Source organism: Marmota marmota, unplaced genomic scaffold (genome assembly GCF_001458135.2).
Source record: "Marmota marmota marmota unplaced genomic scaffold, marMar, whole genome shotgun sequence".
Taxonomy (NCBI): Eukaryota; Metazoa; Chordata; class Mammalia; order Rodentia; family Sciuridae; genus Marmota; species Marmota marmota.
The window spans coordinates 6,498,259-6,520,605 of NW_025999943.1; the positions used below are offsets into that span (position 1 = coordinate 6,498,259).

At 35.3% G+C, this 22,347-nt stretch overlaps 1 protein-coding gene across 9 annotated transcripts in view; it reads left to right on the forward strand.

Annotated features, from left to right (window-relative positions):
- Positions 1 to 416: 416 nt before the first annotated feature.
- Rbm26 (RNA binding motif protein 26) overlaps positions 417 to 22,347 on the forward strand; it is a 79,151-nt gene continuing 57,220 nt past the window's right edge. For 7 of the 9 annotated variants that reach the window (XM_048801406.1, XM_048801407.1, XM_048801403.1 and 4 more), the window contains exon 1: positions 417 to 970. In XM_048801406.1, the coding sequence (XP_048657363.1) occupies positions 900 to 970 (71 nt within the window). In that variant the 5' untranslated portion in view covers positions 417 to 899. The remainder of the gene's footprint in view (positions 971 to 22,347) is intronic. The other 2 variants (XM_048801409.1, XM_015499325.2) reach the window with 1 other exon arrangement.

Here is a 22,347-nt window from a genome sequence, read left to right on the forward strand (position 1 = left end):
CTGTAAGTCGAGTAATTTTGGAGAGGACACTAATCCTTTGGAGAGTTAGTGGTTTAGCTTAGGCTAGCCCGTGTTTTCCAATCTTGTCCACACCACACAGTATAAGGTTTTGGTAGGCTACTAAGGTAAACATGCGCAGCAGACCGCTCTCAAGGGGCTCTCCATCCCGCTTATTCTTTCCAGTTGACACGCGACAGCCCTCACACCGAGGGTGAGCTGAAGGTCTCGCAGATTCTGCCTTTCGGATCTCGTAATCAGGTTTCGTCTTTAGCCTTTAAGAGAGCCACAAGGTAAAACGGAACCAGGCACGCAAACCACGCAGACACGCACAAACCAAACCATCCTACTTGTCCAGTGCGCACTCCGCCGAATTTACGTCTCTTCCCGGCAGTCTCCGGGAGTCACCGCGAGACTTCATTAATTCTCGCGAGATTTATCGGCAGCCATCTTCTTGGGGGTGCTGGGAGCCGGGAAGACCCCCCGAATCGTTCCCATTGAGCTGCCCTTCGTCTTCGCTTTCTTTACTTTTGCCTCTTGCGTTGCCAACAAGCACCTAGTCCCGAAGCTGAGAGGAAGCCCGGGTCTAAGCGCGTTTCGCGCTCCCGGTTCTGGAAGACTCGCTGGGGAGTAGGGAAGGGGGAGGGCCCGGGCAAACCGTTGCTGCCTCAGCCCAGGCCGGGGTCCGGGAAGGGGGAGCTCCTAGCACCCCGAGGACTCGCGGCCTGCGGCGATCCTCCGCGGAGCTGTTCGCCGATCGGGGCTCGCGGGAACCTGCCACCGGCGCCTCCCACCGCGGCCCGCGCGGGCGGCGCGCGGAGGAGGGGGCGGGGGCAGCGGCGGCCGTAGCGGCTGCGACCTGGGCGGGCGGAGGAGTGTGACGGGCCTCGGGGCCCCTGTGGATGGTTTCTAAAATGATCATTGAAAACTTCGAGGCACTCAAGTCCTGGCTCAGCAAGACTCTCGAACCCATGTGAGTATCCGGGGGATATCTCCTTGCAGGGATAGCTGTGGCGGATAGGCAGACACTTAGATCTGTGGTGTTTCCCCAAAGTGCCTGCGGTGGAGGCCAAAACGGTGATCAGAGGTCCCAGGGCTGTTTTCTCCTTTGCCACTCTCGCGTCCAGGTCCAAGTATAATGCCGAGAGCCTGAGCTGAGCTTTATTTTATCAGGGAGCTGAATTTTGAACCGGTGTGTCTCTCGTTTTCCCGTTATGTGTAGACCGACCTCAGCCTCCTCGCACACACGTTTTCTGAGGGCCTCAAAATCCGTTTCTTTTTCTTTTAGTGAATTCGAGCATAATCTCCTGTCCTAAGACTATTTCACTTTTTTAAAAATGAAATGGGTGGCCTCTATTAGACATTAGGACAGTTCTAGTTAAATATCTCATGTTTCACCTAAATACAATCACTAAAAGAAAGGCCACGTCTCCCATGTGCTGTCTGGCTCATCTGCACCACTTCTCTTAACTGATTGAAGATGTAACAGGTGCTAGGATTCCCAGTAAAATTCCCTTTTCCCGCCTACACGTTCGTTCACTTGGAGAGGTGGGAGAAAATTCAGTCTCCATCCATCTGGAATATTAGTTTTAAGTGGAATGCTGTAAGTGGCCTGGGCTTACGGGTGAGTTTAGAGTTCCGAAATGTCTTCTGTTGGAAATTTTAAGGAGTGTTTTAAACACTTACTTGTTAATACAGAATAAATCATGGACTGAGTGCTTTATCGGATTTGGTTGGTTTACAGTCAGCAATTAAAATACAAAGGGGAAATTTAAGACATTTATTAAGCTCCTGTTATGAACTGTGAGAGGCTTTGGGAACAGAGCTTTTTAAGTTTCAAAGCTACAGAATGTAATAAACAAGTGAATAGGTCCATTTCAGATATTGATAGTATCAATAGTGTTATGACCATTGTAATAATAGAGGATCATGTAAAAGAGTGATTAGAATTGGGGCTACTTCACATAGGATGGTCAGACAGAAGGCCTTTGAATAGGTCACATTTTAGCAACATTTAAAGAGGGGAAGGAACCATCTGTGTGAAAGTCTGAGCAAGGACCATTCTTTGCAGAATGGAGAGCAGATGCAAAGGCCCAGCCAGTAGCAGACATGATCCTGTTGTGTTCCAAGGAAGAGAAAGGCCATTGTGGCTGTAAGGTATTTTGTGATGGGGAAGTGGAAAGACATGAAGTTGGAGAAGTAGCAGGGCCAAGTCATATAGAATTTTTTAGTCCATGATGAGGAATCAGGATTTTATTTAAAGTGTAATACAAAGATATTAGAAGATATAAAGCAGGCAAGGACTGATTTAATTCTGCCTGCTTTGTTTAAAGGAGATTAAGGGGGAAAGAATGAGATGAAGGAACCTATTCTGACGGAGATGTGGTTGTTTGCATTAGATAGTGGAGACAGAAAGAACCAAATATATTTCTTAAGTAGATCTAATAGAATGTGCTGATAGATTGGCTATGGGAGATGAGGAAAAGGGAAATCAAGGATGATGCCAAAGAAGTTAGTCTAAGCAACTATAGTAGGCTGAAAGAGAACAGGTTGGGGGAGGAGGGAAAAGTGATTGGCTTTGATTATTAAGTATGAGGTATTGTACACCTAAATGAGATGTCAATTAGGAAGTTGGATATATGATTCTAGAACTCAGGTCAGCACTAGAGAAATTTGTAGTCATGCAGGTGATATATAAAGTCATAGTATTGTGGGAGATGTCCTAGGAAGTGTGCGTAGGGAAGAGGGGAGGCCTAGAACTGAGGTAGAAAAACTGGGCTGTATGTTAACTAAAGAAAGAACAAATGTGTGACAGAAGAGAATCATTAACTTGATAGAAAACTGCAGAGTGGATGAAAAAAGATAGAGGCAGATAAGTGGCCCTTAGATCTGAGGTGGAGGTCATTGGTAATCCTGGCAAAGTAGTTTCATTTGAGTGGAATAGTGCAGATGGAAGTTGTATTTCAGGGGGCTGGAATATATAGCCTAGTGATAGACCATGTTCTTAGTGTGTTCAAGGCCCTAGGTTTAATCCCCAGGACCCCAAGAAAACCCCAAATCAACAAAGATAAAAAAATAAAGTAGTTCTATTGCAGTGGAATGAAAAGAGCACAGCATAAGAGTTGAGAGGGAAGAACTCTAGGGCCTAATGGCTTGTACCTCTGCCACTTAACTAGCAGCTGTATCATATTCAATAAGTTAATGCCCGTGTTTCCTCATCTGTAGAATGGGGAGAATAATATATATAAAGAAAATCATAGAACACTGCCTGATATGTGCTTAGCACTTGATAAGAAGTTAAAAGAAAACTTTGGAAAATGTTTTGGGTTGATATAACTTCCAATTTTGTAAACATTCAGTTTTTAAATTTGAACAACTGAGTATTCAGTTTCAAATCAGCTGTACTGTCAGTTCCCCTTTTCTTCATTAACCTGAAAGAGATTATTTGTAACTACTTGTGTTGCTGTCTCTTTAGTTCCATTTCTTTTAGATGATGACTTAACTTATCCTAATTCTTTTTAAGACAAGTGGTTTCTAACTTTAGTTTGTTATCCAATGGGGTTTTTTTTTGGCTTCAGTTTAACATTGTAATTGAAAAACTACACCTGTTTGAGAGAGGAGCATAGGAAAAACCAAGGATAAGATATAACTTGAGATTTATATAGAACTTTTAAGCAACTTATATTAGTATTTTATGGTTTTGGATTTATCACAGATTTTAAATGATTAATTCTGCAAATTTTAATTGAGCACTTGACCTATTACTCAAGTGTTCATCGGTGTGCCAGATATTGGGGAAATATTAGGAAACAAGACACAAAATGACTGTCTTCATATCATTTACCATTTGGAAGGGAAGACAGATGTTGAACAAGAAATTACAAAATTGTGGGGTTTTCTTAAAGTCAAAATATATAAATGCTGTGAAAATACATGGGGAGGTAAGGAAAGGCCTTCCTAGCATACTAACATTTGATCTCAACTTGGAAGGATGAAGAGTAGTTTGCTAGGGTAAAAGAATGGAAACAGAGACCCATGAAAGCATGCCATTCTCAAGGTTTGGGAGAACAGATTGTACAGAAGTCCTAAAAAGAGAAAAAAGGTGTCTTGGAGGGATTCAAAGAAATCGAAAAAAGAGCAAAAGAAGAATAGTAGTAGAGAGTTCCAGAGAGAGGAGCCAGATCACATAGTACTTTGTTGAGTCATGTTAAGAATTTTGGATGTTATTGAAGGATAGAGGGAAGCCAATGAAAGGTTTTAGGGCAGATGAGTTTTCAGATTGATGGAGATGAGGTTGGGTGAATGCCTGGTTGCATTTTTTAGCATGAAATAAAAGTTTGTAAGTCTGTATTTTATTTGGTTATGAGTTCTGTAGTTGGATCAGTGTTTTAAGTTTGTTTTTTAAATTATTGAAAATGTAGATATTAAAATGTCATTTGTTGTCTCAAGCATTTGCTTAGTCATACTTGTTAATAATAATGTAAACCTAGATGTTGGTCTGTCCTCTAACATTCATGTGAAGTCCTTGGACAAAAAATTAAACTCTTTTGTTCTTTTTTGTTTGTTTTTTAAATACAAAAATTTTTCTGCTCTATTTAAAAAATTTTTTTTATAGGCTTACAATCACTAAATGTCCACATTTTAATCATATTATAGACTTTTTTAAAAAATACACCTCAAGATGTAGTAATCAGACTCTTCAGTTTTTCAGAAAACAGCAGGATAGATTTAATGTTGTGCTCAGATTCTGGAGTTTAGTTGGGAAGAATAGAATACCTCCTCTTTTGCTTTTGTGAGATGCTGTGGAGGTAGTATTGTATAGTGGAAAGAGAAGAAGCCTTTTGTCTACATAGATCAATATTCAGATTTCACTTTTGCCATTTATTAGCTGAGTGCTAGGCAAATTAACTTGTCCTTTCTTTTTGAATATAATAGGGAGAATTATACTGGTTTCTGTCTGTAATTGCAAGGATTTAGTGAGACATATATTAAAGAACCTAGCTTTTCCCTCTTTCTTACATACTGGTTGATTAAACACTAATAGGTTACACTACTATTGTTATTGTTTGTATTGTCTTTCCTAATACTGCTGCCACTACCATCTTGACATTTGCATGCATTTTTAAATGTTTTGTATTCCAGGTTTTATTAGACATTGTTACCTGTGTTTTGCAGAAGATGACACTGAGGCACTGAAGCACAGTTGATACTTCTTCACAGTGGTTTGAACTCAAGCTTTTTAACTCTAGAGCCATGACTATTCTTAATTTACTACTACACGATAGTGGGTTTTTTTTTTTCAATTTCTATATGTACTTTTTTACTTTTATATTTTCCTAGTAACTTTATTGAAAAAGAAAAAATTCTAAAGCATAGTGGTTATTGATCCTTAGCAGAGATTAATCATGAAACTTCCTTGGAGTTTTTGTGGTGTTTTCCCCATTATCCACAATTATTACTATGAAGTATACCTTTCTCACCACATTAAAGTTTATTTTGTTCCTAACTTAGAGGAATAAGTGTTCTTTGGAGTTTGCAAAATGATCTTTTTCCTTCTGAAATTTTGATCATGTTGACCTCTTTTTATCTTTCCCTTTCTACTGGCTCTTTTTGGCCAAGTGAGTCAGTTTTCTATTGCATAAAGAAGAAAGACTCAACAAGAATAGTAGCAAAAATAAAATTGTATTTTTCTTCTAGTCACTTTTTTGCTGGCTTCATTTTCCTTTCACTGTTAAATTGTGAAATCCAATACTTTTTGCTTATTTGCCCTATTTCTTAATCCCTTGTAATATAATTTCTTACCATGCATATTCAGCCAAAACTGCTTACCTCAGTGTTATCAATGAATTTTTGTTTACCAAATGTAAAGACTAAAGTTTTAGGGGTTAGGGTGGTAGCTCAGTGGTAGAGTGCTTGCCTTACACATGTGAGGCACTGGGTTTAATCCTCAGTACCACATAAAAATAAACAAATAAAAAGGCATGCCTTTTATCTACAACTACAAAAAAAAGACTGAAGTTTTTATATTCTTTGACCTATGTGTGTAACATCAGACAATGTTAATGATGATTTGAGGTACTGAGTATTGAATGTAGGGTTTTGTGTCTGAGGTATACCTGCAGCCCTTTGATGGTGCCTTTTTAACTTCGTATTTAACTTCCTATTTGCTTGGATCCCTGATACTTTGGCTCTCTTTCTTTTGAATTAGTCTTATGGACTTTAATTTCTTTTCTTGACTCTGAATTGTATTTTTCAAAGTCATTACATTGATTTTTTTTCTTCTCATGTAATCATTTTTACTCTTGATGTCTTACTCATTTCTGCTGTGGTTTGAGTGTTTTGTCCCCTCCAAAACTCATGTTCAAATTTTAATGGTTCATATAACACATAAACATGTGGGATTTTTTATTTTTTTTGGGGGGGTGTCAGAAATTAAACCCAGAGGTGTTTCATTGAGCCACATCCCCAGCCTTTTTTTATATTTTATTTAGAGACATGGTCTCACTGAGTTTCTTAGGGCCTTGCTAAGCTGCTGAGGCTAGCTTTGAACTTGTGATTCTCCTGCCTCAGCCTCCCGAGCTGCTGGGATTACAGGTGTGTGCCACCCAATTAGGACCTTTTAAGAGGTGATTAGGCCATAAAGACTGTCTTCATGGGTAGGATTAATGCCTTTATAACCCCCTTTTGCTTCTTTGCCATTCTGTGAGGAACAGTGTGTTCCTTTCTTCTAGGCTCTGCCTTGGGATCAGAATTGCCAAGCCTTCTAATGCCCTTATTTTTGACTTCACAGCATCCAGAACAGGGAGCTAAAAAGTCTGTGTTCATTAAACATTACCCTGTCTGGAATATTTTATTATTGCAGCCAGATGGACTAAGATAATTGCTATAGATGGTTTCTGTTTAATAATCTGCCATTGGTGCTTAAGATCCAAAGAATGATTAAAGACTCCCTTCCTGAGCATAAATATACTTAAACATTTTCTTCAAATTTCAGAGCTTGTTAATGGACTCCACGTGAGAACTTCTACTGTGGGCATTTATTTTTCACATAAATGTTTACTAAACTACTTCTCAAAACTTTAAGCTCTTATTTCCAATTGCCTGCATCTGTCACCTGAACATTCAGTTACATTTCTGAAAAGAAATATTCTCTAGGTTCACTTCATTTCATTTCATTTCTGCAGATTATCCAGGCTTGAAATTTTACATTTTGGCATCTCTTCCCTCCATTTCTTGTACCCCTACTTAATCATCAGGTCCTATCTCATTCTTTTAACAATTCTTAGTGACATTGCTTAATAGGAAGCTCATATTCCTTTTGTCTACCAGCACAATTTGTTTTCTAACAAAATCTTCCTGTCTTTGGTCTTTCTCCCTTCCAGTTCTTTTGATGTGGATACCCAACCTTTTTTATTTTATTTATTTTGGTAGAAGGGTTTAACCCAGGGATGTTTTATCATTGAACTGCATTCCACAGTTCTTTTTTTTTTTTTTTTTCTGGAGACAGTCTCGCCAGCTTGCTGAGGCCGGCCTAGAACTTGTGATCCTCCTATCTCAGCTTCCCAAGTTGCTTGGATTTTGGGCATATATCACAGCATCTGGCTCCAACCTTTTTAATATCCTTTTGTTTAATCCAGATTTTCAGCATTTCTAGATAATAAATTGCATTCTTTTTAGCTTGGCTTACAGAATCTAATGATCTGCTTAAATTATCTTTCTACTTATATTCCTACTATTTTTTTTCTTCTCATGTAATCATTTTTACTCTTGATGGAACTCAGCTTCCATTCTCTGTCACGTTGAATTTTGCTTCAGAGAAATACTTATATGAGCAGTTTGCAGATTAAATAATCTGTGGACCTATTTCTCTATTTTTACTTCATAGTACCTTCAAGAGGAGAAAATGTTTAAGCTTAAAGTTATTCAGGTAACTTAGTTTTTGTGGGGGGAAGACATTGAAGAATATTAATATCTACTCAGTAAAGTATTATTACATGGTACAATGTTCAGGATTGCTGCTTTCATAGAACTGCACAAAAAAGAGTTGCTTTCAATAATGTTAATCTGATAAATTTTACAGTTGGTAGAAGAGTTAATATTTTGCAATTAATTATTGGCCAAAATGCTTTTTATTACCCATTCATCCCCTTAACTTTTGATAAGTTGAATCTTATGACCACATTTTACTGCTACATTCTTATTTGACTTTTCACTGTGAGTTCCTGACTAATTAAATTTAAATTTAGCATTTTTTTTGTTTCAGCATTTTTATAGTGCTTCTCAAAATCATTTTATATGTATAAATCAAGAGACAGTGATAGTATTATTAGTAAAGTGGAAAGTAAGATATTCTCATGTGTGATGTGAACATACTGAGAATGACATAACTCAAGCTTGAGAAAAATGACTTCCAGGAATATTTTTTTTCTTCATCATACTTTCTTTATCCCCAAGAAAAGGGAATGAATAAAAGAAACAAGATACAGTAAACCCTTCCTACTAGGTTTATTACTCTCTTACTACCTTATTTATGTAAGAAAATGCCTTTCACTTTACAAACTGTTAAATGCCTTTTTTGGGGGGGGGGGGTACCGGGGATTGAACTCAGGGGCACTTGACCACTGAACCACATCCCCAGATGTATTTTTCTTTCTTTTCTTTTTCTTTCTTTCTTTCTTTTTTTTTAGTTGCAGATAGGTACGAAACCATTTATTTATTTATTTATGTTTATTTTTTTAGATGCATGGACCTTTATTTTATTCATTTATTTTTATGTGGTGTTTAGGATCAAACCTAGTGCCTCACACTTGGTAGGCAAGCGCTCTACCACTGAGCTACAATGCCTGGCCCCAGCCCTATTTTGTATTTTATTTAGAGACAGGGTCTCACTGAGTTGCTTAGCACTTCACTTTGAACTTGTGAACCTCCAGCCTCAGCCTCCCAAACTGCTGGGATTACAGGCATATGTCACTGCGCCCGGCTAGAAGCTTATTTTTAATTTAGGATTATATTTAGTGTCTTTGGTTTGTGTAAGTAGTGGGGTGTTTGAGATCTGTTACTTACGATTCTTTCTGAGAAATTTTACCAATATACGGGCAAATTTTATCCTTTTCTGTGTCGAGGTCTTACAAATCTTTTGTTTTTTTTTCCTCCCTGGCACATATTCTGCAAGTGGTATATTACCAGATTGAGGAAATTCTCTTTTAACTGCTGTTTTTGTCATGTAAGGGTATTGAATATGTTAAATTATCTTTTTTTTTTTTTTTTTTGCATCTGTTAAAATGAGCATATTGTGTTTTTTCCCTTTTATCTGTTAGAGTGGTATATTTACATGGGTTGACTTTTAGATGTTAATCTAGCCTTGCATTTACTGTGATAAAAAATCCTCCTGATTATGGTGTATTATTTTTAAAAAAACAATTGCTGGATTTGATTTGCTAATACTAAAAAAAAAGTGGAGAATCATTCTGTCCTATTTTTCTGAAAAATTTTACAATTATTATTATTTTTTTCTTAGTTATATGTGTTCTTCACCAGTGAAGCCATCTAGGACTGAAGTTTTTTGGTTTTGGGAAGGTTGGTTGATTACACAAAATCAGTCTTTAATAGGTATTCTGTGTCTTTATGTGTCATTTTCAAGAATTTTTCTGTTTAGCAGTTAAAACTATTAACAAAGTTGTTTACATTGTAGTCATTCATTTCATGACTATAGGATTTACTGTGTTTTACTTTTTTTGTTGATAATTTTGTTCTTTTATTTTCTTCAATTTTTCTAATAGTTTGTCAATTTTCTTCATTCTAAAGAATGTTGTTAGGTTTTTTTGTTGTTTCCTTTTTCTCTTTCACATTTTTATTTTTGTTTCTTTTTTAATCTATTTATTTTATGTTTAGTTTATTGTCTTATTTCCCTCTTACGGGGGAACCTTGGTCACCAGTTTTTCACTTCTCAGCTGTTTTATAATATTGTCCATTGCCTCTGTCTTCTGTTGTTTGTGGTGAGAAGCAGACTTGTCATTTAAACCTTGTTCATCTGTGTAATGTATCTATTTTTCCCCCTTTGGCTGCTTTTAAGATTTAGTTTGTTTTATTTGTCAGCAGTTGACTGTGGTGGCTCAGGAGAGAGAGAGAGAGAGAGAGAGAGAGAGAGAGAGAGAGAGTGTGTGTGTGTGTGTGTGTGTGTGTGTGAGTGTGTTTTCTTTCTGGGTTTGCTAATTTGGATCTGTTTTGGTGTCCTTAATCAGTTTTCATCAGTTCTTGGTCATATGTCTTCAAACTTTTTTCTGCCTCATTTTTCTTTCCTCTTTTTCTGAGATTTCAGTCAGTTACTTGTGTGGTAGATTCTTTGATATTGTCCTATAGATCTCAAAACTATGTTCTTAGGTGATCTCTTGTAGTTCTTCTTTACTACTCCTAGAACTACTGCAGAAGTTTTAGTTGGTAAGTGCTGATGAGTGGTTGTAGATGTAGTGATTGTGACTTAGGGATGTGGGGATTCTGGTCTATCTTAATAGCCAATATGTATGTGACTTAAAAATAATTTAAAGTTTGGTTGATACCTCCATGTGTGGCAGATTTTTCTTGACTTTTTATCAGGAATGAAAAAAAAAAAAACGTGGTTTGGGGTTTTCTTTTCTCTAATGCAAGATTTGTTGCTTTCTAGAGTTTAGTTCATTTGTTAGGTGTATGTGTGTGTCCTCTCAGCTCTTGAGGCTTTAAAAAATATTGTAGTTTCCCATCTTAAGTGACTTGTTTTTGTAGTTAGGGTGAGGGGAATGGTATCTTTTGATTTTTCTGCATCCATCCAGAAGTGGAAAGTCTACTGTAGTTTTAATGTGCATTTGTTTTATGAATTATGCTGGGAGACATTTTTAATTGCTTCATCTATCTGTATGTTTTTTTTCATGTCAGTTCCTCCTACTCTATTTTTTTCTGTTACATTGTTGCTTTCCTAAAATTTTTATTTGTAGGGATTTTCATATATTAGAGAAATTACTATATGGATTGCAACTTCTCTTCCCCATATTGACATTTATGTTGATTCTGCTTACAGTAATTTTTCTTTCTTTCCTTTTGGAGATGAAGTCGCACTCTGTTGCCCAGGCTGGCCTCAAACTCCTGGGCTGAGGCAACTTTTCTGTTCTTGTCTCTCAAGTAGCTGGGACTAAAAGTATGTACTACCATGCCTGGCTTGGAAATTGTTTTAATATAGAGAGTGGAGTTATTTCATGGAGTCTGGATTTGTTTATAAGCTACACAAAACCTTTCCTATTCTGAGATGAGGATATTGATGATGGTGGTAATGTATTGATAGCTATCATTAATCGTGCTTACCAGGTTGCCCATGTACCGATTGATTTATCACAGTGTGAATGAACTTTAATAAATGATAGGCATACTACACACATACTGAGCCAGCGATTAAATAGTCTTTCAGAGAGTCCTAGTGGTATCATCCATGTGCTTTATAGTCTTTAAATTTTTTTGATACTGAGGATTGAACACAGGAGTGCTTAACCACTGAGCCACATTCCCAACCCTTTTTTATTTTTTGTTTCGCAATCTTGATAAATTGTTTAGGGCCTAGTTGAGTTGCTGAGGCTGGCTTTGAACTTGTCATTCTCCTGCCTCAGCCTCCCAAGGTGCTGGGATTACAGTCATGCATCATCACCCCTGACAGTGCTCTTATTTTTAGTACCTCAGTCTTCTACCCACCTGAAATATATTTAAAAGAGGCGTGTAGGAAGTATGGATCCAGCTCTCTTATTATATTCACATGTGTACAAATTTATCCTTATACAATTAACTGCATAATATATGTGTTTTCCTAATGATTTGGGAGACTACCTTAATTCTATAATAAATTTTTATGTACATTTGGGTTTTTTCTAACTTTCTATATGTGTTATTGATCTATGTCTATTATACCACACTTTTATTTTGGGGGGATTTATAATTCCCTGTAAGATTAGTTCCCTGTTAATAATACTCATTTTCAGAATTTTCTGCCTATTTTTGCTTAACCCTCACCCCCACAGGATTATAGTATATGAGAAGTCAAATGTATAAGAAACATGTTTTGAATCTTACAGTGATACACCCATTGCTTAGATTCTGCCATTAACATTTTAGTGTACTGTGTCCTTTTTGATTCATTTAAAAGTAAATTGTAGACATCAGTGCACTTTACCCCAAAGATGTATATCATTACAGTTCAGTATTGGTTTAGTTTTCTTTTTAAATTTTAGAGTTTATGTACAATCAAATATACAGATAGATATTAAGTGTACCATTTAATGAATTCAACAAATGCATCCATTGTTGTAACCCAGTCTCCCATCAAGGTAAAGAACATTGACATCACCCTGAAAAGTTTTCATCATTCTCCTTCTTGTGACCACACCTGTCACTAGAAGAAAGCACTATTCTGATTTTTTTTTTTTTTGCCACTATATATTAGTATTGCCTGTTTTAGAACTTCTTACATATGGAATCATTGAGTATGTAGTCTTTTGTGTAAGACTTCTTTTAAAAATAATGTTTAAAAGGTTTATACTGTTGCAAATACTTTGTTTTATTTTATTGTTGAGTAGTATTTCATTGTTAGAGTAATGTATAATTATTATAATAATGTCAATACTATTTTTAGTTCAGATTAACACAGTTTCTTGTTAAATCTTTTACTTGATAATAATACATGCTTACTTTAATTAAAATAGTATAAAAATATAAACTAAAAGTGAGTCTTATGTCCCTTTTCTTATTCTCACATATACTCATAAACATGTAAAACTTAACACACACTTATTACATATTTATGTAAGTAGATAATTTTAAAAAATTTATTAGCTCATATTATGCCCATGCTACTGCAACTAATATTCCAGGTAACACTGCATATCCTGCCATAGGGGTATATTATTAAGTAGAATCCTATTCTTTCCAGTGTCTCCATAGTGTTACATTTAGTGAACATATGCAATTTGTTTGAATAGTGTTGTATTTACAGTATGACCTGTGACCAGTCTTAGTCCATTTCTGTTGCTGCAACTCAGTAACACAAATTGGGTAATTTATAAAGAAAATAAATTTATTTCTCACAGTTCCAGAGACTGGAAAGTCTCAGGTTGAGGGACCATATCCGGTGAGAGCCTTCTTTCTTCTTCTTTCTGATGAGTACTGTCTAAAGTCTCAAGGCAGTTGGTATGGAGCAGCACATAGCAAGTCCGAATAGGCTCATTAATGCAATCATTAGAGCTCTACTCTCATGACTTCATCTAATTCTGATTACTTCCTGAAGACCTCGCCTGGTTCTACCTCATGATGGGGATACAATTTTAACGTGAGTTATGGTGGTGACATCCAAGTTATAGCGGATGCTAGCCTCTTAAATTAATTTTCACAGTGTGAAAAGGTAGCAAATATAGCAGAAGGGCTTGAAATGTCTTTTTCTTTTGGACTTTTAGTATAACATGTAGTTTTTATGTTTAAAATGCCTGAAATTTAGTGTCATTATGTGGACATACTACACTTTGTATAATTATTTTGTTCCTGTCATTTAGGTTGTTTTCCTATTTTTTGACTCTATAAATATACATCTTCCTCTGTATTTTTCCATGTGTGTATACACTTTGTTCTCATTAGTAGGAATTGATTGCCAGAATCATCTAATATTGTTGGAGGGTTTTTTTAGGATTAAGAACTGGATGTTTGGCTGGGTGAGGTGGCTCAGGCCTATACTTCCAGCTGTTTGGGAGGCCGAAGACAGGAGGATCACAAGTTCAACCCAACCTGGGCAACTTAACTAGACCTGTCTCAAAATAAAAAATAAAAAAGACTGGGGATGTGTAACTCAGTGGTAGAGTGCCCTGGGCTCAACCCTAAGCACCACAAAAAGAGGGGGAAATGGATGTTTGGAAGCTTGGCCAGGTATTTTCTTGTTTCTTTAAACCTATTAGTCCAGATAAACTTACTTAATCATGTCCCGTATTGCATTTTTAACCCCTCCCCATGGTTTTAAAGAGCCATTTTTAAAAAGTGACTGGACATAATGTAATGAATGTGTCATTATAAACTCTAGACTATTTTTGAGTTTTTTGTAGTTTTTTGAATTCTGATATCCTATACTCTCTATTGCTATACATACATTCTTCAGTTATTTATTTTCCATTGCTTGTTGGAAGTTTAAAAGTTGATATAAAAATTATGAAATTTAAATGAAGTCAGTTGTTGTAAATAAAAATTTGTGTGACTGTAAATTTCACATAAACATTGATATGCAGTCAGGAGGTCATTTATTTGCTGTTCCTTGTATGAGTTTAAAAGATAACAGGTACTTCATGGCCTGCTATCACTTATGACTTTATGGGGAATATTTAAAATTGTCAGCATGACTGCTATACTTTGAATCTCGAAAGTTCCCCAAAAGGCCGTGTGTTAAAGCTGTGGTCCTCAGACTTAGTGTTATTGAGAGGTCCTCCTGGTAGATTTTTAGGTCATTGAAGGTGCTGTGTTTTCTTGAAGGAGATAGTGGAACCCCATCCACTTCCTCACTCTTGTTCACTTCCTAGCCATGAAATGAATACTTTTGTTCTGCTTCCAGCTTCCAACATGATGTGCTGCCATAGGCCCAAACCTCTAAAATTAAGCTAAAACAAAACTGTTTGTAGTTGATTATCTCAGGTATTTGATTTAGCAATGGAAAACTGACCTTTTAATGCTTATATTATGTTCTTTCATGATCTCAAGTACTTAAGTTACCATTTTAAATAGTTTAATTCCATAATAGCATATTGATTGGAAGAAGTAGATCTGATTTTGAAAACTGCTGCATAAAATTATTACTAGTATATAAAGAGGTGTGTGTGTGTGTGTGTGTTTGGTATTTTTCAGGTTGAATTTTGTTAACTTTTGGGTGCCTCTGATGAGATTAAATAGGTCAAATTGAAATAAAAGTTAAGTTCTTTGAGGATACATGAGGTTTTGAGGAACCACCTGTATTCATTAGGACTAAGAAGAGGCTTCTGAATCCACATAGTCTTTATTGATTTCAAATTAAGAGGAGGTTTTACTGCCATGCTGGAATTTGGATATTTTGGAAAATTGGAGAAGATTAAAGTAGAAGCAACTCGATCAGATATTTTTTCAAGAATGTTGCTTATGGTGTGTAGATAATTTAATTTTAACTTGTATTGTGGAGACAATTTTAGCAAGCAGTTGATCATTCTAGTTTAGGAGTGAATTGTGAAATAACTAAACTTGGACTTTGTAGGTGGTACTTAGTCTAGGTACTTAGCAAGAGAGAAGGTGGTAATCTTGGAAAATATGTGCTAAATGTGCACAGGAGGTTAAGTCTGAGCAGTCAGGATATAGGAAGAAAAGACAACTTGTCAAAGGAAGAGGAACTTGTCAAAATGTTAGAGGCATTTTTATTTACATTTTTGTGTCTGTGACAGATTTATGAATTCATTAGTACACTTATACATTTGTCCTAATTGTGACATCAATTAAGACATGCTTTTTCTGAGTTTTGGTTGCTATGTCTCTACTTCTATATGACCTTTTGTGTAATGTTGGTAATTAGTAGATACTTCTCAATACATTGTGGTTGGTTCTAGGAAAAAAGGCAGACATAGTTACCTAGAATCCCCTTGAGGGGAAACAGACAAACATAAAACAGTTACAATTTAGCAGTGGTAGAAATATGTATAGATCTTTAGGTCTTCAACTTAGGGGAAATATACAAAATGTTTCTATTTAGTAGAATTTAGTTGTTATGTATCCCTCCCAGAGCTTTAAAATTTGCTTGCATATGCTGAGAAAATGGTATCATATGGTTCTTGAAAAAAGACATGAAAGGAAAAATTTCTTTTGCCCCTGAAGATTCTAACAGTATACTGAATTTTAAAGTTCAGTTAGCTAAAAGTTATTAGGGATGGGAAGAGCAGAAAACAGAAGAGGTGCATTGATGGGGAAAGCTTAACATTTTACTCCTTGAAATGACCCACTTTTTCAAATGCTGTAGTTTAGTGTTTTTATTTTAAAAATATGTAAACTGAAGCCTGGAGAAGTAAAAATGCTAACCCAGGATTATATACTTAGTGAATAAGTAGAATTAATGCCAGATTAGAAATTTAAAAATCCCAGGTATTTTGGGATTCAGTCCATGCTTTTCTTTTCTTCTTAAACAATACCAGACTTCTTCAAAGAAAGGCCAACAATATGGCTTAGGACTAAGTGGGTGAGCTCGAAAGCAAATATATTACTTAAAATGCAGCCAGAATTTAAAATAAAGCATATTCTTAGAAGTAAGTATAGACATTTTATAACTTTAAAATTTTTATTGTAATTTATTCTTCAGTAATTCTTGAACCTGTGTTATTATGTTTACCAGGTTAATGTCTTCTTGCTGGGCATGGTGGTGCATACTTGTAATCACAGAGACTTGGAAGGTTGAGGCTGGAGGATCTCAAGTTCAAGGCTAGCCTCAGCAACTTAGCTAGACCCCGTCTCAAAATAAAAGATAGGACTGGGTATGTAGCTCAGTGGTAAAGTGCCCCCAGGTTCAATCCCCAGTATAAAAAAAGGAAAAAAAAAAAAAAAAGCTTTCCTTGAGCACATTTACAATTATTTCTAATTTGACAAAACGGCTGTTTCCTCAGATGAAGAAACTAAAGATTAATTACTTAGTCCTGAGATTTCTGAATCAAAAAAGGTCTATAATTACTTTTTTTAAAGGAAAATATTCAGCATCATTATCAGTATTAGAAAATTTTGTTGGCAATATTAAAAAAGACTTAGAAGTGAATGTGTATTAGGTGTAGCCTACCACACAACATTAGCCAGTATGTTGTTTTATTTTTAAATATTTAAGAAATAGATGTTAATGGTTTAACTGACTTGGCCTAGTTTATACAATAGAATGATCGTTTATATTTGTAGTCCTTGGTGCTCTTTCTCTTGGAAAATTCTGCCTTTGCTTGGTCATGAAAGAAAATATTACTAGTCATTTATGTCACCTTTTAATAACAGAAGGGATGGATTACCTGAGATCTATTTTGTAACTAGGTAGAATGTAAATAAAATGATGACTATTGGAAACCATACTTTTCCCAGAAAACTCAAATACTTCTTCAACTATGAATTAGAATAAAAAATACCAACAGATATCTAAATGTGGAATTTTGTTGTGTGTTTCCATATTGCCATTCCAATTTTCAAGAGATTTTTGCTGGGCATCATGGCACATGCCTGTAATCCCAGCAGCTCAGGATGCTGAGGCAGGAAGATCGCCAGTTCAAAGCTAGCCTCAGCAACTCAGCGAGACCCTGTCTCTAAATAAAATATATTAAAAAAAAAAAAAAAAAGGCTGGGGCTGTAACTCAGTGGTTAAATGCCCCTAGGTTTAGTCCCCCCAAAAAAGAGAGCTAAGAGAGGTATGATGTTATGCCCACGAGAATATGTGCTTAATTTGCTATTTGGGTTACTGCTCTTTGCACTGAACAGTACAAACTTTTACTTTGATTTTGTGATCTGATTATTGGGTCTTTGAGATTGTGAAGATATTAATTTGTCTTGGAACTAGACAAATGTCTTAATAACTTTTAAAGCAGTGATTCTCGTGTGTGATGTGAGGACTCCTAGGGTTTCCCTAAAACACTTTAACGTCACCCGTGAGGTTCCCATTTTTCTTTCTTTTTTTTTTTTTTAACTATAAATCTGTGTAGGACCAGATTTTCTTCATGTACTTCCAAACAGTGTCACAACAGATGGAATGCAGAAGTATTGGTCTGCCTTCTATTAACAGGACATTTAAAGGTATTTGAACAAAATGTGAAATATTATAATTCTTGTAAAAAATCTTTTGTTTTATAAAATATAGGATTTCCCTCAACCCCTGTAAAAAGTACAGTATCTAGTTTAAGTGAGGTGGTCAGTCTTGGAATTCTATTTATCCCTGACCTTGCGGAGGGGATATGACCCAGACTGGGAGGTTGAGTCATTTTCAGTATGGGCCAGTACAGACCCTGAGGGAGAGAATGATAGGTTCCTTTCTCTAGCTATGAGAATAACATAGCTGTGGGTCTATTGTTGCTTCTCTGTGGTCTAAAAATGAAATGCTCTAAAGGGAAAGCAAAGTAGTATCCTGGTATATCGTTTGAACTCCTAGATAATAGCTATGCCTAAAGCTGGTGATGCTTTTGGATTTTTCATTTATTTGTAGCAATACTTCCTTTGATGACTTCAAGAAAATAATATTCATGCTAAGTTGTAATTGGTTGTTAGTTTAAAGGAATTAAAAACTTTCTCACTTTCATTATTAATATAATAAATATTGATAGCTATAGCCCTAAAAGCTCTTTGGAGTTCTAATTTTTACGTAAAGGGAATCTGAGAAAACATTGGAGATCCCCTCTTGTAAAGAAAGGTGGGAGGAAATTAAGTGGATTGTGTGATTCTTATGTTCAGATCATGTTTCAATATGTTTTGGTGGTAATTTTATTTTGTAGAATGAACTGAGCATATAATAATTCTTAACGAATAACATGTACTTTAACAGTTAACCACAATCAATTTGTTTTGCCTTACTTGGATTATATGAAACTGCACAATAAACTACAGCAATTAAAAATTTCAGTGTGTGTATCATATTTGTTGCTTGAAATTTGGGTTTTTAAAAGTAATCATAAGTACAGAATAAAGAATTATGACTGATGCAAATTAGGTATTCTTCATGAATATAAAATGAAAAATTGGTAGGAACAGATGTGGGTGTATATCCGTGTTCTTCAGTTACTGAGTTAACATATTTAAATTTAATTTTTAATTCCCACTACCACCTCCAGCTCCTTCTTTTCAAGATTACTGAAAATGGAAGCTGGGGTTAAATTCTATCAGTTATCTTCCACTGAATTTCTAAAGCCTCCAAGAAACTTGAGCAAAACAAACTCCTGAAATATTATTGTGGAGTGTTATAGTTTTCTTTGTTTCATTACTGTTTTGAAAAATCCTAAATCATAAACTAAAACAATTATATGATGAGTAGGTTAGGAAAAATTGCAACCCTTATTTCTAGGGGCACTTTGATTCATGTTATTTAAACAATATTAAAATCCAGTTCTTCGGGGGAGATTTTATTATAGCATTTGATATTCTATATTACTTTGACTTATCAAATTTATTTAGTTTGTATACTTCCTCATATATAGCTGGAAGAAAAATAACCCTCTTAGATAGTCACCCCTATGCTTATTAAAATTATGCAAGAAGGTGAACCTCCAAAATAAAAATGGCATTCTTATCTGTTGTATTCTTTTTTTTTTTTTCGGCTTCATCTGTTTTTTTTTTTTTTTTTAATTGTTGGTTGTTCAAAACATTACATAGTTCTTGATATATCATCTTTCACACTTTGCTTCAAGTGGGTTATGAACTCCCATTTTTAGCCCATATACAGATTGCAGAATCACATCAATTACACATCCATTGATTTACATATTGCCATACTAGTGTCTGTTGTATCTGTTGTATTCTTCACATGGCATATTCAAAGATTGATAAAGTTTTATTTTTATGCCTTTAAATCATTATGTGAATGGTTTTAAGGTGATCTGGATGTTTAATTTGTCAAAGTTCACTGAAGCAATTAATTTGAAATCCTTGGAGAGATGAAAGATTCGAAATTTAAATGTTGGTGAATGCTCATTTTGCTCCATTTCACCGGAATCTCTTTCCTTGTATTATGTCAAATAGGCTTTTGCCTCAGACTCTCTTTTTCTTGGGTTCACTGGGTCTGGACTGTTCCCATAAAACATCTTGTTGTACTTCATTGCAATCCCTGCCTAGATTCAGATCTCTGTTTAAAACAATTTGTCAAGAGTCAGTCCTGGATGATCTCATCTAAGATTGTAATTCTTCACTCATTTCCTCCCTCCCTGCTTCCCTCTCTCCTTTCTTCTCTCTAGTTTTTCCTCCTCCTCTATGCATTATCTTGCCCTGAATTAGTTTTCTATAGAGCTCTTATCTATATGACAGTACATATTATTTACATAAATATGTGTATGTATATGTGTGTCCTCTCAACCCCAATATAAATTCTGTGGGGACAGGTACTTTATTCTTTTCAAAGTTATATCCTCAGTATCTAGAATAATGTCTGCCATACTGAGTGTATATTAAGTATTTGAGTATTGAATGCAATATTGGAAGATAACCACCAAGCCAAACATAATAAGTTATTTTATTTTATTCAAACTTTGTGAAGATGAAAATGATCCATGATAGGCCCAGATTCTAAGAGTTAAGAAAATTAGTTTTTCAATTTTCATTTTTTCAGTAAAACATCTTTTATGGTATGTGATTTATAGTGTAATTTTTTAAAGATTTTTTATTTTTCACATACATATAGCTAGGTAGATTGGTAATGAGAAGGGATATTTCATATGTTTGCATGATATCTTGTGAACAAAATTAAATCTAATGATTATGCTCTTTCAGGTTTGTGGGGCATTTACTATCTAGTCCAGTGCTTATCTGCCAAGGATTTTTCAGTCTATACTTGAAATCATTCTAATAATGAAGAATTCTCTTTCAGGTAGTTTATTGTACTTTTAGGCAGTTTACTTTGCTTTGGGGGGGCCTTTTTTTTTTTTTTTTTAAAGTCCATCTATTTTTAAGACAAAAATCTGTTGTTTTTATTTACTCTTTGTAATTATATCCCATGGAGGACATTTGAATAAATGTAATTCTTCTTCCTTGTGATAGCTAGGATATTATTTGCAGGATTACTGAGTTCTCTCTGACATTTCTATTCTCTAGGCTGAGAATCCCTCATAAGCCATCTAATAATGACATCTATTTACCATCTTGAGCATTTTCTAAGAATCTGTTTTTTAAAAAAATATAAAAGGTGGTACCTAGAACTTCAAGCCATAGCACTCTTCTACATGGGAGAGCCGCACTATTCTCTCTCTCTCTCTGTTTTATTGCATCATTATGATTTATGTTTCCCCCTTACCGTTTCACACTTTAATCTTATTTTAATATATTTTTCACTAAATAGTTAAGGTATTCCCCCTTTGCCTGCTTTCTACCAATGTGGTTGGTAAGTAAGGTGTCCTGCCTTGCGTATTTTGTAGTTTCTGATTTTCTTTTTTTAAATTTTTGTTTTCTTTACTCTTCTTCTCCCACCTGTATCCCCAACAGGTGATGAGAGTTAAAGCAGTTTGGTCAGAATCATTCTTTAATGGGAGATTTTATGATTGTTTGCAGGGGTGGTTAAAAAGTACACAGGGAAAATAGAACCGGTTTCCTAAATAGGAAGGAAGTATGTCACATTTTCAAAAATTGATTTTCCCTGCCCTCTTTCTTATGGTTTGTAAGAAGATTTTAGTCCCACTTTCAGTGGAGGAAATAATCTAGCTCTGAGACATTTTGTGTCATTCACATCACAAACCTGTTAGTAGCAGTGGCAACTAGTACAGCAAAATATCTCCTTAACAGTCTTGCTTGCCATGGAGACTATTTCTTTTAATAACCCCTTACTGTCTGAGTATGATTTTCTTTTGATAGGTAAATTTAAATGCTTTTCATAGCAGATTATCATTACTAGATGTTCAGATAATGTAGTATTGGTTCTTTTAATTAAGACAAAAGTAGGACATCTTTAGCCTTTCTATTCCTAATCAAAACATTTTGGTATATCATTAAAATTTTTATGGTTCAGTTTATTTTCTGCTCAAATCTGCCAAGTACATACCTTTTCTTTGTTTTCAGAATACAGAAATAATGATGGAATGACATATATAACTTGAAAAAAATCGCCTCCCAAGTGCAAGTTGTTTTGGTTTTAGATATGAAATTATAAACATTGATTCTAGTTTATATTTTGAATTCTTAACAAATTTTAAAAAGTAGTTAGCCAGCTGGGCATGGTGGCAGTTCGAGGTTGGGATTTCACCAAGCCCATGAGTTAGAAGGATGGTAAAAGGAAAGATATAGGAGATTGAGAAATTGGTTAGAGACTGTTTTAAATATTTGAAAATTAAACTGAAAAGTGGAGAATAAAAGGAGGAGGTAGGTGTCCTTCAACAGATGAATTGTTAAATAAAATGTGGTACATATACACAATAGAATACTACTCACCCATAAAGAAAAATGAAATTATGGCATTTGCCGTTAAATGGGTGAAAATGGAAAATATCATGCTAACTGAAATAAACCAACTAGATGTGAAAATTGGAGGTCTGGTTTCTGGGCAACTTTTTGTAAGAAGCAGTCTAGTGTAGTGGTTGTAAGTGTAGACTTCGGACAGTGAAATTTAGGGTTAAATCTTGAACATGATTCACTCATCAGAAA